This window comes from Trichechus manatus, unplaced genomic scaffold (genome assembly GCF_000243295.1).
Source record: "Trichechus manatus latirostris isolate Lorelei unplaced genomic scaffold, TriManLat1.0 scaffold00147, whole genome shotgun sequence".
NCBI classification, from domain to species: Eukaryota; Metazoa; Chordata; class Mammalia; order Sirenia; family Trichechidae; genus Trichechus; species Trichechus manatus.
Window position 1 is genome coordinate 2,345,529 of NW_004444083.1, and position 15,713 is coordinate 2,361,241.

Sequence of the window (15,713 nt, forward strand, 5' to 3'; positions counted from 1 at the left end):
AAGAGATTGCATTAAGACACTAATCTTGTCAACCTCATCAGTATAACCTCATCACAGTGATAGAATTTACAACACATGAGGAAATCACATATAATCTCATCATAGTGGTAGAGTTTACAATCATACAATACTGGAAATCATGACCTAGCCAAGTTGCTACACACATTTTTTGGGGGACACAATTCAATCCATGACAGATGCCCTTTATTATGTTGAGAAATTTCCCTTCTATACCTAGTTTGTTGAGAGCTTTTATCAGGAATCGGTGTTGGACTTCGTTGAATGACTTTTCTGCATCGATTGAGATGATCATGTGATTCTTTTATTTATGTGGTGGATTACATTGATTGATTTTCTAATGTTGAACCATCCTTGCATACCTGGTATGAGTCCCACTTGGTCATGGAATATTTTTTTTCTTTATATTTTTATATATATATTGGCTAGAATTTTGTTGAGAATTTTTTGCATTTATAGTCACCAGAGACATTGGTCTGTAATTTTCTTTTTTTGTGGTGTCTTTGCCTGATTTGGTATCAGGGTTATGCTTGCTTCATTGAATGAATTCAGAAGTATCCCTTCCTTTTCTATGTTCTGAAATAGTTTGAGTAATACTGGTGTAAGCTTTTCTCTGAATGTTTGGTAGAATTCTCCAGTGAAGCCATCTGGGCCATGTTTTTTTGTTGTTGTTGTTGTGAGTTTTTTTTTATTACCTTTTCAATCTCTTCTCTTGTTATGGATCTGTTCAGATTTTCAACATCAGTTTGTGTTAGTTTGAGTAGGTAGTGTGTTTCTAGAAATTAATCCATTTCCTCTAGATTTGCAAATTTGTTGGAGTATAGTTTTTCATAATACTCTATTATGATCCTTTTTATTTCTGTTGGGTCTGTTGTAATGTCCCCCATTTCATTTCTTATTTCGGTTATTTGCATTCTCTCCTGTTTTTCTTTTGTCAGTTTGGCTAGTCGTTTGTTGATTTTGTTGATCCTTTCAAAGAACCAACTTTTGGTTTTGTTGATTCTTTCTATTGTTTTTTCTATTCTCTATTTCATTTATTTCTGTTCTGCTCTCTATTATTTCCTTTCTTCTGTTGGCTGTGGGCTTCTTTTGCTGTTCTGTTTCTGTTTATTGGAGTTGTGTAGCTAATGTTTTGATTTGTCCCATTCTTTTTTTTTTGATGTGTGCATCTATTGCTATAAATTGACCTCTGAGGACTGCCTTTGCTATGTCCCAAAGGTTTTGGTATGATGTGTTTTCATTCTGGTTTGAGCCTAGGAATTTTTTGATTCCATCTTTGATTTCTTCTACTACCCAGTGGTTTTTAAGCAAGGTGTTATTCCATTTCCATGTATTTGATTTTTTTCCTTGCTCTTCCTATTGTTAATTTCTACTTTGATAGCATTGTGATCAGAGAAGATACTTTGTGTTATGTCAGTGTTTTGATTTTGTTGAGGGTTGCTTTGTGGCCTAAGATGTGGTCTCTTCTGGAGAGCATTCCATGTGCATTGGAAAAGAATGTGTACTTCGGAGCAGTTGGTTGAAGTGTTCTATATATGCCTGTGAGGTCAACTTGGCTAATTGTGGCCTTTAGATCTTCTGTATCTTTGTTGAGTTTCTTTCTAGATGTTCTGTCCTTTACGGAGAGGGGTGTGTTGAAGTCTCCTACTGTTATTGTGGAACTGTCAATTTCTCTTTTCAGTGCTGTTAGAGTTTTATGAATTTTGGAGCCCTGTCATTGGGTGCATAGATATTTATTATGGTTATCTCTTCATGATGGATTGTCCCTTTAATCATTATATAGTGCCCTTGTTTATCTGTTATTGTGGATTTTGTTTTAAAGTCTATTTTATCCAAGATTCGTGCTACCACTCTTGCTCTTTTTGGTAGCTGTTTGCTTGATATATTTTTTCCATCCTTTGATTTTTAATAAATTTATGTCTTTGTTTCTAAGGTGTGTCTCTTTTAGACATCATATTGATAGATCCTTTTTTTTTATCCATTCTGTCACTCTCTGTCTCTTTAGGCGTGCATTTAGGCCATTTACATTCTGTGAAATTATTGATAGGTGTGAGTTTATTGCTGTCATTTTGTAGTGCTTTTTTTTTGTGGTGCTGGCGTTTTCTTTGTTCCTCTTAATCTCCTGTGCTGAATTCCTTTTGTTTGTGGATGTTTTTCTTTTCTTTTGTTTTTGTAGATTTTGTGTTTACTGAGACTTTATATTTTTATTCTTTATTTTGATGCATAGGTTTGTTAACCTTCTGTGTGGTTACCTTGAAATTTATCCTTATCTTCCTAACTTTGAACCAGTCTTTTATTACTTGGTATCACCTTGACTTCTTCTCCATTTGAAAGTTCTATACTTACACTGTTTATTCCCTCTTTTATTGTTCTGACGTTGTTGCCATTTACAGATTAACTTCTCTGGTTCCCTATTGTAAATCCTTTAGTTTTGATTTATCCTTGAGAGTTCATTACCTAGGTTAGTATCTGGCTGATGTCTTGCGTCCTAGATTCAGTTTGTCATCAAATGTTGTTGGTTTTCTAACTGAAGGACTCCCTTTAATAATTCTTTAATTGTGATTTGGTTTTTACATATTCCCTTAATTTCTGTTTGTCTGGAAATGTCCTAATTTCACCATCATATTTGAGCGAGAGTTTTGCAGAATATGTTATTCTTGGTTGGCAGTTCTTTTTCTTTCAAAGTTTTGTATTTGTCATCCCATTGCCTTTTTACTTGCTTGGTTTCTGCCCACTAATCAGAGCTTAGTCTTATTGTTTCCCCTCTGTATGTGGCTTTTTGTTTTTCTCGAGCTGCTCTCAGGATTCTTTGTCGTTGGTTTTAGCAAGTGTGACTATGATATGCCTTAGTGATTTTCTTTTAGGGTCTATCCTATGTGGGATTGTTTGAGCTTCTTGGATGGTCAGCTTTTCATCTTTCATGTTAGGGAAGTTTTCTGTCAGCAAGTGTTTAATGATTGTCTCTGTGTTTTACATTTTCTCCTTCTGTTCTGGAACTCCAATCACTCTCACGTTTTTGCTTTTGATTGTATCCCACATCATTCTCAGGGTTTCTTCATTTTTCTTTGTTCTTTCTCTGATTTATCCTCAAACAAAGTGGTATCCAAGTATTTGTATTCAGTTGTTTCAAACTTGCTCCTCAGACCTTCTATGACACTGTCCATTTCTGAAATCTTGTTTCTCTTTTGTATTTCTAATTGTTTTTGTATGATTTCTCATTGTGAATTTATTTTTTACATTTGTTCCTGTATTATTTTCCTGAATTCTTCCATTGTTTTGTCTGTCTTTTCCATAATTTTGTCTATTTTCTCCTCATTTTTGTCTGCTTTTTCCTTCAAGTCTTGGATATCCCTGAGTATCAGAGATTTGAATTCCTTATCAGGTAGTTCTACTGCCTTTTTTCTACTGGAGGTTCATCTGGTGTTTTATTTTGGACGCCTACTGGAACCATCCTGTCCTGTTTTTTATATGTTAGGATATTGTCTGTTGTCTTTGAGACATTCAGTAAGCATTTTCTTTGTTTATTGATTGTAGATTTGTTTGTTTTGTCTTGCTTTTTTTGTTTTAATTGCTTATGTCTGAGCAAGCAGACTGAGCACTCTTTGTTGTTTGCTCATCTGTGGGCATGATACTTCTCACCACCTTGTCCAGTGGGCAGGGCCAGTTGCTCAGCTGTAGTGCAGCAGGGCAAGTCCAACAGAGGGGAGAGGCTGGGATGGGTCATTTGTGGCACACACGGGGGCCAACAGGGCGAGGCTGGGCATCAGTGCAGGGCAGGTTCTGGTAGACCATGCCTGTGCTGCTCAGCGGTGTGATGCTCAGTGCACAGTGCAGATGGGCGGTGGGGGGCATGGGGGATTGTGATGTGTGGAGCTAAGTGGGTGTGGGAAAGAAGAGAAAGAGGAGAGAGAAACAGGAGCCAAAAAAATTTTTTTAGAAGTTCTGAAGGAGCCTGCCATTGGAGTGATGCAGAACCAGGGAAGCCATGTGCCGGTGGCTTTCTATTGTGGCCATGAGGCACAGCCTGTCAAGAAGGGACAGATATGGCACATGCAGCTAGGTGGGTGGGAGAAAAGAAAGGAAAGGAGAAAGTGATAAGAAACTAGATTTAAAAAGAAAAAAAGGCATATGTGACCAGGTGGTCAGGAGGAAGGAATGGAAGGAATATAGAGAGAGATACAAAAAAGCAAGGAAAAAAAATAAAAGATGCCAGGTGATTGGGAGAAAGGAAAGGAAGGACAATAGAGAGTCAAGAAACTGAGAAGAAAAGAAGAAAGAAAAAAAAACTTCCCCAGTGGAGCCCACCGGAAGCGGGTCCCTAGCTGAGTGGCATTGCACAGCCCATCAAGAAGGAGCGGAGATGGCTCATGTTGCCAGGTGTTCAGGAGAAGGGTAAGGAAGGAAGGTAGAGCCAGACAAGAAGCCGAGAAAGAAAAGAAGAGAAAAAGAATAAAAAATGTCCCAAGGGAGCCCACTGGTGTGGTGGTATGGACTGGGGAAGTGGCTCCCCAACCAAGTGGCACTGCACAGCCTACCTAGGAGGAGCAGACATGGCACATGGCACCAGGTGTTCAGCAGAGAAGAAGGGAAGGACGGTAGAGAGAGATAAGATACCAAGAAAAGAAAAAGAAAATCCCCAAGGGAGCCCACTAGCTTGGCGGTGCAGACCAGGGAAGTGGCTTCCAAGCCAAACGGTGCTGCACAACCCATCTAGAAAGACTGGAGATGGCACACAGCACCAGGTATTCAGGAGACAGAAAAAGAAGGAAGGTAGAGAGAGACGAGAAACTGAGAAACAAAGAAAAACAAAAAGGAAAAAATGCCCCCAGGGAGCCCACCGGATGGCCCTGCAGACTGTGGAAATGGTTCCCCAGCCAAGCAGTGCTTCACAGCCTGTTAAGAAGAAGTGGAGATGGCACACAGAGCCAGGTGTTCAAGAGAAAGTAAAGGAAGGAGATGAGAGAGAGAGAAGAAACCAAAAGAAGCTGAAAAACAACAACAGCAACTAAAAAAATGGCACTGAAGGAGCCGGCTGGTGTGGGCAGGGTGAATCCAAGTGGCAAGGAGCCGGCCCCTCCCCAGCCAAGTTACCTTGGCCTGCTGGAAAGCAGGGGGAAAAGGGTCGGGGGTAGAAAAGCGTGTATCGCTGATTACTAGGTGCTCTGTCTCCTACTGGGAGCTCCATGAAGCTGCCTTCCCATACTCCCTGTCCACCATTCTCAGTGGCCGAGGAGTCCAAGATGGCGAATCCATGCTACATTAGCTGACGGGGACGTTCACTCCATATCTCTCCTCACTCTCTGTTCTCTGTCAGTTTCTTATTCTATTTGGTGCTTGGCTGAGTTTTTTATACCTTCATTGGACGCTTATGTTTCCAGGACTGATGTTTGTCTCTGTTTTACCTAGTTTTTTGGTCTTTGCTGTGGAGGGATGGCATGGTGCTTCTGTCTATAGCACCATGTTGGCTCGAGCTCAGCCATTTTAATGCTTGTGAAGTGTTGTATTATAGTTTTAATTTGCACTTCTGATGAGTTATGTTGTTGAGTATGTTTGCATGTGCTTTTTGACCATTCATATTTTAAGTCTGTGGCTTTTTTTCCCACTTTGTTAATGATATTTCTCGGTGAGCAGATATAAGATAAGATTTTATTTGATTGGTTTAATAAATTGACTTGAAAAAAGTCAGATAGGATTTTTTTTCCAAGTCCAGCTAATCTTTTTTTTTTTTAAGATTCATTCTTTTTGTCATTTCAGTGAAATATTCACCAATCCCTAGGTCATGAAGATCCCCTATGTTTTCTTCTAAAAGCCTGTGGTGCTAGAGTTTATGTCAGGGGTGACTCATGGCAGCTAACAGCAAAACAATTTGATTCATAGGGACAGGTGGGCAGGGATTGAGTGGAGACTGGAAATTCTAGATATTTCCCTCATAAATTACTGTTGGCATTTGGGTTAATTCTAATTCTGTCAGTATTTCTAAACAAGCATGGAAGAGGATTTGATGTGATTCCTTTCCACTGTCCTAGTCCCATATCCTCCAGGCTCTCTGTAAAAGGGAAAGTCATGGAAGCTCCACAGACACATCCAGACTCCCTGAGGGACCAAATTACTGGGCTGAGGGCTGTGGGGATCAGGGTCTTGGAGAACATCTACCTCAATTGGCATAACATAGTTTATTAAAGAAAATATTCTACATTTTACTTTGGTATGTAGCGTCTGGGGTCTTAAAACCTTGTGAGCAGCCATCTAAGATACTCCACTGGTCTTACCCCTTCAGGAGGAAGGGAGAATGAAGAAAACTAAAGACACAAGGGAAAGATTAGAAGTACAGCCAGAATGCTCCTTAGATGCAAGAATGGCAATATGTCGTTTCACATACTTTGGACTTGTTATCAGGTGGGATCAGTCCCTGGAGAAGGAAATCATGTTTGGTAAAATAGAGGGTCAGCTAAAAAGAGGAAGACCCTCAACGAGATGGATTGACACAGTGGCTGCAACAATGGGCTCGAGCATAACAACAATCATGAGGACGGCACAGGACCAGGCAGTGTTCTGTTCTGTTGTACATAGGGCCACTATGAGTCAGAACCAACTCAAGGGCACCTAACAGCAACAACAGTAGTCACACTATTAAAAACTTTAAAACAGGTGAAATTCTGATAATAAATGTTGATGTTTTATTTAACCCAATGCATCCAAAATATTTCAGTATGTAATCAGTGTAAATCAGTGCTGTGATAATGAATGCTGACACCAACTGTAAAAACAGCAGAGCGAGGACATCTGACCTCTTAGTCTAATTTCACAAGGAGGAAGGAGAATCATGATCAACAGCCCAAGGCTGATTCCTATGAGGAGGAGGTCAGACACGCCTCCACCCTCCAACCTTTTTACCAATTCTGATACCAGCTGTCCCTCCCTCGGCACTCTCTTACTCTGCTGGGTTCCATAATTCGTTGCAATGTGCACATAGAAATCGTAGACAACACTCATGATTATGGGGTTTATTATAGTAGTAACAGGTTACGATTCAGGTTCAGGAACGCTCAGGATACAGTTTTTGGATCAGGACAGCCTCTTCTCAGCAGTGCCCACAGGCACTCCTCTCTCTGGCCCCTCAGCCTCTGCCCTGCTCAGGCAGGTGTTACAAAGCTCTTTTAGATCTGCCAATAAGTGCCCGGAGGCACCCCACTCCGCCAGGAAGCCTTGCGCCCAAAGACATTCAGCTCTCTCACTCCGTGGCTTAGAGATCCTAGAGTTACCCCACTGCTAGCAAGCCTTCTGCCCCAAGGCACTGAGCTTTCTTGCTCCATTGTCTGGGAAGCTCACTGTGCCATCTGCTGTCGGTCTCCTGGTTCCGCTACTTCTGCTGCTGCCATTTTTCTGGTGCTGTTTCTTGCCATCTCTCGCCATCTCCGATGTTACAACTCTTTCTCTCTGTCTCTTGAATCTAGGAGGTTCTCGGCACAGGTATCCCAGGTCCAAAGGATGTGCTCCACCCCTGGCTTTTCTTTCTTGGTGGTGGTGAGATCCTCCCTTCCCGTCCCTGGGATTGGCAAAACTGACCAATTCCCTTGTTAGGGTTCCATACACCTTATTTGCATCATCCTACCTCCACAAGGGTACGATGCACCTTATTTGCATTATTAGCAAGCTATCTGATCCCCTTGGTGGACCACAAGCATCTCATTTGCATAGTCCCATCCAGTCATTTGGTAGGAGTTACAAAGACTATTGCTAGAGGGCCATATTAAGTAATTCACTGAACTGCAATGATTTTCTTAAACAAGTTGTGAAGATGAGAAATCCCCTGTTCCATTTTTTTTTAGAGTGGCTGAGTAGGTGATCATTGCTGAGGTAAGAGATTCAAACCTTATAAATGGTACATGTGAGTTTAGGTATTATTATTCCCATCTTACAGATGAGGAAACTCAGGCTTTAGGAAAATTAAGAATTAATCTAAAATCAGCCAACTAGCAAATGCAATAGAAGGATTTAAACTCAAGCATGCCTGAGTTGAGGAAATCCCAAGTTCTTTCCATAGCAATTACCATTTCATTATTCTTCACCATATGGGGAGAAATAATGCATTTGTGTGAGTGAAGGGATCTTTGTCTCTCCCTGTTAAGTAGCCCAATCTTGCTTGATTAGAATGCTTAGAAAACGGAGTGTTTGGACTGTTTAAATTATTCTGATTTACCAAAGTTAATTAGAAATCAAAAGAACTCTTCTGTCTTAATAATATTAAGAAATCACCACATCTTGGATGCTTGCTATGTGTCAAGCACAGTGCTAGGCAAGAAACAGGTTAATGTAAGATAAATGTGTAAATAAATATATGCCATTCAGCCTGTTAAAGATGTTAGTCAAAGTGCAACTGTAGTGGGCAGATAATAGAAGGTTTGATCAACTCAGTGTGTGCTTGACATATGTTCACTTAGGGTTTGAAGCTCTAGAAATAGTTTGTCTACCACATGTACACCAATAATTCACTAGCCAACGTTTCTGTAAAAATGGTGTGGCAGCAGCGTCAGACCTCCTCTAACTTCACAAGGGGGAAGGAGAATCAAGATCAACAGCCCAAGGCTGAGTCCTACGAGGTGGTCAGACATACCTCCTATCGCCAATGTTTTTTACCAATTCTGACACCAACTGTCCCTCCCACAGCACCCTCTACTTCTCTGCTGGGTTTGGTAATTTGTTGTAATGGCCACAGAGAACTCACAGACCATACTCACAATTGTGGGGTTTATTATGGAAATAATAGGTTACAACTGAGGATCAGGAAAAACTCAGAATATAGTTCTTCGATCAGGACAGCACCTCAGCTGTGCCTGCAGGCAGGCCTCTCCCTCGGCCCCTGGGCCTGGCCTCTGCCCTGCTTAGGCAAGTGTTATAAAGCTCTTTAGCTCCACCAGTAAGCACCCAAAGACACCCCACTCTGCCAGCAAGCCTCCTGCCTGAAGGCTCTCAGTTCTCTCGCTCTGTGAGTTGGCACACCCACTGTAGCTGCCTCATTCCGTGGGCTGGGAAGCCCACTGCACGCTGTCTCATGATGGTCTCCTGGTTCTGCTGCCACCGTTTCTGTGCTACCACTTCTTGCTGTCTTGCGCTGTCTCCAGTGTTACAGCTCTCTCTCCCTGTCTCCTGGGTCTAAGAGATTCTCAGTGCAGGGATCTTGGGTCCAAAGGAGGTGCTGTACTTCTGGCTCTTCTTTCTTGGTGGTACTGAGATCCCCCTCTGCTCTGGGATTGGCTCCCTTTTAAGACTAGCAAGATGGCAAAACTGACCAATCCACCTTATTTGCATGGTTCCACTCCCACAAGGGTACCATGCACCTTATTTGCATTATTAGCAAGCTGTCCAATTCCCTTGGTGAGCCACAGGCACCTTATTTGCATAGTCCCATCCAATCATTTGGTGGGAGTTCCAAGATCATGGTGATAAATGCCATAAAAAGCAATCCATCATACTGCAGTTTCACTTACTTTCAGACACATTTAGGAGAAGATTCATTGGCTCATTGTTTACCATTTAATGTTGTTCTTAGGTGCTGTTGGGAGCCCTGGTGGCGCAGTGGTTAAGAGTTCAGCTGCTAACCAAAACATCCGCAGTTTGAATCTACCAGCCACTCCTTGGATACCTTATGGGGCAGTTCTACTCTGTCACACTGTGTTGCTATGAGTTAGAAATGACTCAAAGGCAATGAATAGGTGACATGGAGTCAATTTTCATTGACCTGCCCCATAGGGTTTTCTATTTTCTAGGCAGTAAGCTCTACGGGAACAGATCACCAGGTCTTTTTTCCCATGGAGTCACTGGGTGGGTTCAAACTGCCAACCTTTTTTGGTTACCAGCCAAACACTTAATCATTGCACCACCTGTGCTCCTTTTTACCATTTATTTTTGAGTGTTGTCAAGTTGATTTTGGCATAGCGACTCTATAGGACAGAGTAGAACTGTCCCATGGGATTTTATAGGCAGAAGTCTTTACAGGAGCAGACCCCCAGCTCTTTTCTTCCACAGAGCCACTGGTGGCTTCAAACCGCCGACTTTTCGATTAGCAGCTGAGCACTTAACCATTGCACCACTAGGGCTCCATTTACCATTTATTAGTAGCTACCAAGTACTTACCATGCTTATGATGGAGAGCACAAAGAAGTGCTTCTATCAGAAGTTCAGTGAAGAAGAAGTTCAAGTTCATTGACAAAGGAGGATTTGACTGGCTCACTGAGAGAATATTTGAGAGCAATTATCTTTCCCCTCCATCTGTGGATGATACTTCACCCTGTCATAAAACCTTCAGAAATAATCAGCTTTTCATTGCATCCAAGAAGCCAAAAGGAATCAATACAAGTTAATTTTTGCTTTGTTTCCATTTGATCAGCCATGGTTTGTTTCCGAACTTCACCGAGTCATTCGTGGGTTTATCCCACTGTGATTCTCTGCTTATTTGGATTTTTCTCCTTGATGAGACCTTCAGAACCATTCCTCATCCCATATTTATCTGGACCAGATAAAAACCTGACAAGCAAAGAGGTAAGTTTAACATACATGCTTAATCTCAGTGTGGTTTTAATTTCTACAGGACTTGAACAAGGACGTAGAGTCAAGAGTTTCATTCAGCTTGAAATAAGATTAAAATGCTGACCTCAGTGAGTCTCATTTTCATATTTCTCACGTATTAGAACTGTTAGGAGCCCTGGTGGCACAGTGGTTAAGTGCTACGGCTGTTAACCAAAAGGTCAGCCATTCAAATTCACCAGCTGCTCCTTGGAAACTATGGGATAGCTCTACTCTGTCTTACAGGGTCACTATGAGTCGGAATCGACTGGAAGGCAACAGTTTTTTTTTTTTTTTTTTTTTGGTATTAGAACTGTTCAACTGCTCTTTCCTTACATTCAAAAAATAGAGAAAATACTGAAGTATTTTAACTTCTTAGAGTCCTAATATTAGTCTTAGTGCTTGGGAACATTTCAGGTGTTCAACTTCAGTGAACATTTTCATTACATAAATCCTAGTATAACTAGGGAGCCCTCGTGGTGCAGTGGTTAAAGCACTCAGCTGCAAACCAAAAGATCAGTGGTTCTAATCCACCAGCTGCTCCATGGGAGAAAGTTGTGGCAGTCTGCTTCTGTAAAGATTACAGCCTTGGAAACCCTATGGGGCAGTTCTACTCTGTCCTATAGGATCACTATGAGTTGGAATCAACTCAGCGGCAGTGGATTAGTATAACTAGCCCCTCCGCCAGGCACGAGATGTAGCCCTAATAAACTTTCACACTGCCGAAGTATAAGCAGAATCTGAGAGAGAATTGTCACATTTCTTCAGGAGATTTCACTTACTCAGATTTGAAAAACTATTTACAAGCAGGTAAGGCATGAACAACCTTATCTCCCAGCCCCTCCTTCCCAGAAGACCAAATTCTCTTCCTTAAAAGATCCACTTCCTCTCCTTATAACATTTGCAACAAGAAAATGCACCGACCCATCTGGCGAATTCCCTGGACTGGTTTTAGAATCTCCATCAGAGCCATGAAAATGCTGGATAGAGTGTGGCTTCACTTGGGAGGCTAATCCGTGCTGGTTTACTCAGTGGTGAGGTGGCAAAGACAGAAAGGCAAGCTTGTTCTGCTGTGGTGCCAAAGACACTTAGGGATAACTTTGTTTCAGAGTTTCCTGGATTGAAACTTGTCACAATTAAGACTAAACAAAGGATCAAGTTCCGAATTGGCCCAACGAATACACTGGGGTCTGCTTTCATCCTCAAAGGTGCAGCTCAGTCACGCTGGGCCTTGTTCTGGGCCCTCTGCTTTCTACAGCAACCTCCAAAAAAAACCCAAACCCGCAGCTGTTGAGTCGATTCCAACTCATAGCAACCCTATAAGACAGAGTAGGACTGCTCCATAGGGTTTCCAAGGCTGTAATCTTTACAGAAGCAGACTGCCTCTTCTTTCTCCCATGGAGCAGCTAGTGAGTTCGAACGCTTGACTACTGCACCACCAGGGCTCCTTCCAGCAACCTCAGTGAGTCCAAATGTCAACAGGACAGAGACTCAGTGATTTCAAAGGCTTCTGCTCTGACCTACCATGCCCCAAAGAGCAACCACTTCTTCAGTCCTTTCCATCTATGAAAATTGAGGTCCTGTGCATTTCTGACTAAACTCTATGGGCTGACCATATTAAACTGAGGCCAGAATTGAGTCAGCAGAGACAGTCAGTAGAATGGAGGGAAATGGAATTAGGAGCCCAGCCAATTTGTCGAGGAAGGAGATGAAACGCAGTGCTTGTTTCTACTCCCCGGTCCTCCCAGGTTCTTTACTCTGTGCTGTCTTCATGTGTGCAGAAATAAAGATTCTTCTCAAATGTGTAGCCTCTTTATCTGATGTTGCTTATCTTTTAACAAGATGGTATTTTTTAAAATATGCAACAGAGCCTGAACAACCCAGAAGTGTTCAAATAATTTATAACTAATTTACTCAAATAATTTACTATTTAAATTTGATAATTTATATAGGTCAGATTGAATAGTAACCCAATATACTCTTTTAGTGGAATGCACTTAAATATATAAACTGGATGTTGGTTTTTTGTTTTTTGATTTTTTTTTTTTTTTTTTTTTTTTTTTTTGTTTTGGTGGAGGAGCTATCTTCTATGCTTTTCCATAATATGAAGAATATCCAATTGGATGCAGAATTTATACTGGGTGTCTTAGTCATCTAGTGCTGCTACAACAGAAATACAACGAGTGGATGGCTTTAACAAAGAGAAATATATTTCTTCAGAGTAAAGTAGGCTAACAATCCAAATTCAGGGCATCATCTCCAGGGAAAGGCTTTCTCTCTTTGTCGGCCTTCTCAGCAATTTTCCCCTGGACTAGGAGCTTCTCCACATAGGGACCCTGGGTCCAAAGGACACGCTGTGCTCCTGGCACTGCTTTCTTGGTGATATGAGGTCCCCAGTTCTCTGCTTGCTTCCCTGTCCTTTTATTTCTTACAAGGTAAAACGTGGTGCAGGCCACACCCTACGGAAACTCCCTTTACATTGGCTCAGGAATGTGACCTGGGTAAGGGTGGTGTTACATTCCCACCCTAATCCTCTTTAACATAAAATTACAATCACAAAATGGAGGCCAACCACACAATTCTGGGAATCATGGCCCAGCCAAATTGATACACACATTTTTGGGGGGACAGAATTCAAACCATGACACTGGGCAAGGCATATGTACCTGTAGTAGTAACTCCTGTCACTTCCTGGTACTCCATGGTCACATGATCCTTTTTTCAACTCTGCAGATCACACATGAGATCCTTCCCGTTTGGACTTACTCTTACCTGGTGCTGCTGTTCCCCGTGTTTGTCCTCACCGATTTCGTCCGCTATAAACCTGTCATCATTTTACAAGGGATTAGCTTCATGATTACCTGGTTGCTGCTCTTGTTTGGCCAAGGAGTGATGACTATGCAGGTTGTTGAGTTCTTCTATGGGATGGTCACTGCCACCGAGGTGGCCTACTATGCCTACATATACAGCGTGGTCAGCCCAGAGCATTATCAGAAAGTGAGTGGCTACTGTAGGAGCGTCACGCTGGTGGCCTACACAGCAGCCTCAGTGCTGGCCCAACTGTTGGTATCACTGGCGAACCTCTCCTACTTTTACCTCAATGTTATATCCATGGTGTGCGTCTCCTTGGCCTTCCTTTCCTCACTTTTTCTACCAATGCCCAAGAAAAGCATGTTCTTTCATGCCAAACCCAACAAAGACATGCAGAAGTCACCCAGCACAAATGCCGCATTAGATGAACCTCACAAGGGTGATGCCCCAAGCTGTGAAGAGGAGAAACCCACTCAAGAAATACCGACCAATTCCAAGAATCTGGATGATGGCCAGTTGAGTAGCCCAAAGCCAGAAAATATGGCTTTGCGAGTTTTTGTGCAGTGGTTCCAAGATTTGAAGGAGTGCTATTCCTCGAAGCGTCTCTTTTACTGGTCCCTGTGGTGGGCTCTTTCCACAGCGGGTTTTAACCAGATTTTGAACTATGTTCAAATGCTATGGAATTACAAGGCTCCGTCCCAAAATTCCTCCATCTATAATGGAGCAGTAGAAGCTATTGCAACCTTTGGAGGTAAGTAAACATTGATTTATCTTCCTTGTATCAGTGTGTCAAGTATGAGCTACCTGCATTAAGTTGTCAACATAGCAGGTGCTATAAACTTCTCCATGGTGGTGAGTGGGCTCTGTTGAGAAGGCATTTAACCTTTCTCAGGAATGGAAGGCACTAGAAAAAATAAGAGGACGCAGCACTTCTATTTAATGTGTGATAGTTACAGTGAGCAACTCGAAAGTTTGGGATTAAGCACCAAGTGGTTAAATTCTAGCCTAGTCCCTAAAATACCATTTGATCTTCAGGAAACGTGTTAATAATGCCCCTGTTAGCATTAAGAGGAAAGAGTCGTAATTGACTCAACGGCACCTAAGGACAATAGCAACATGTATAAGTAACGAGTTTTTATTTATTTTATGAAAATGAATGTAATTATTGAGGCTTTCTGATGATTACTGGGAGAGCCTTGCTAATAAAGGTTTCGATTTAGTTAGCACCCTTCCCCTTTAACAATTCAAGTCTATACGCCAAGAATTCCCAGAAAACTAGCTTTTATAGGAGATTTAATGGGGGGCAGACAATATGTAAGAGTCAGGAATCTAGTATCACAGGGAAACCTACCTTTGAAGTTTTCTCTACTATAAATATTTATATCCTGGCAAATGGAAATGTTAAATGAGACTTTGAAGATTATTTTCTAGGAAGTGGGAGTTCGCCACACCCTCATTTACAGAAAGTTTCAGAAAGCCTGTTGTGGTTTTACTATTGTATCCATTTTCAGAGGCTTTAGTTTAACTCCTGAAGCCAGGATTGTGTTGGAATTGGTTTACTGAAATTCTTCCTACATCCCAATTCCTGAGGGGAAAAAAGTTTTATTTCTTTTTAGCCATAGTTCTTTCGTAGGTCACATTTGGAAAAGATAATTAATCAAATTTTAATAATTTGAAACATAAATATGTTGCCATCTTGTGAAAGCAAACCATAATTACTAATAAATATTACTGCTATGTAGTATGTAATGTAATACATATGTATATATATTACGTATGTGTAGTATATGTATGGAGCCCTGGTGGCACAGTGGTTCAGAGCTACAGCTGCTAACGAAAAGACTGGCAGTTCGAATCCACCAGCCACTCCTTGGAAACCCTATGGGGCAGTTCCACTCTGTCCTATAGGGTCGCTATCAGTTGGGATCAAGTCAATTCTAGTTGGTTTTGTCAATGCAGGTGCTGTATGCAGGTGCTAAACTTCTCCATAGTGGTAAGTGGGCTCTGTTGAGAAGACATAGTAACATTTTTCAGTATATGTATATGTGTTGCAATTACATAATTACTAGTCTTGTCAATTATTTAATCTTTTTACACCCTATAAATATAAGTCTATTCCCTCAAAGCCTCAGGTATATTAGGCCAGGCCTTGAACATACCAAGAAGGAAATTAGAAACAAGATTAATATGAATAAAGAGTAATGATAAAGTTAATAAAATTGACTAAAATCTAACCAGAGACATAAAAGACCTATACAATGAAAACTACAAGACACTACTGCAAGAAACCAAAAGAGACCTGCATAGGTGGAAAAACATAC

At 41.4% G+C, this 15,713-nt stretch overlaps 1 protein-coding gene across 1 annotated transcript in view; it reads left to right on the forward strand.

The window, feature by feature from the left end:
* SLC19A3 (solute carrier family 19 member 3) overlaps positions 1-15,713 on the forward strand; it is a 30,450-nt gene that overhangs the window by 8,703 nt on the left and 6,034 nt on the right. Inside the window, exons 2-3 of the mRNA XM_004385820.2 lie at positions 10,406-10,557; positions 13,315-14,143. Coding sequence (XP_004385877.1) covers positions 10,408-10,557; positions 13,315-14,143 — 979 coding nt within the window. The 5' untranslated portion in view covers positions 10,406-10,407. The remainder of the gene's footprint in view (positions 1-10,405; positions 10,558-13,314; positions 14,144-15,713) is intronic.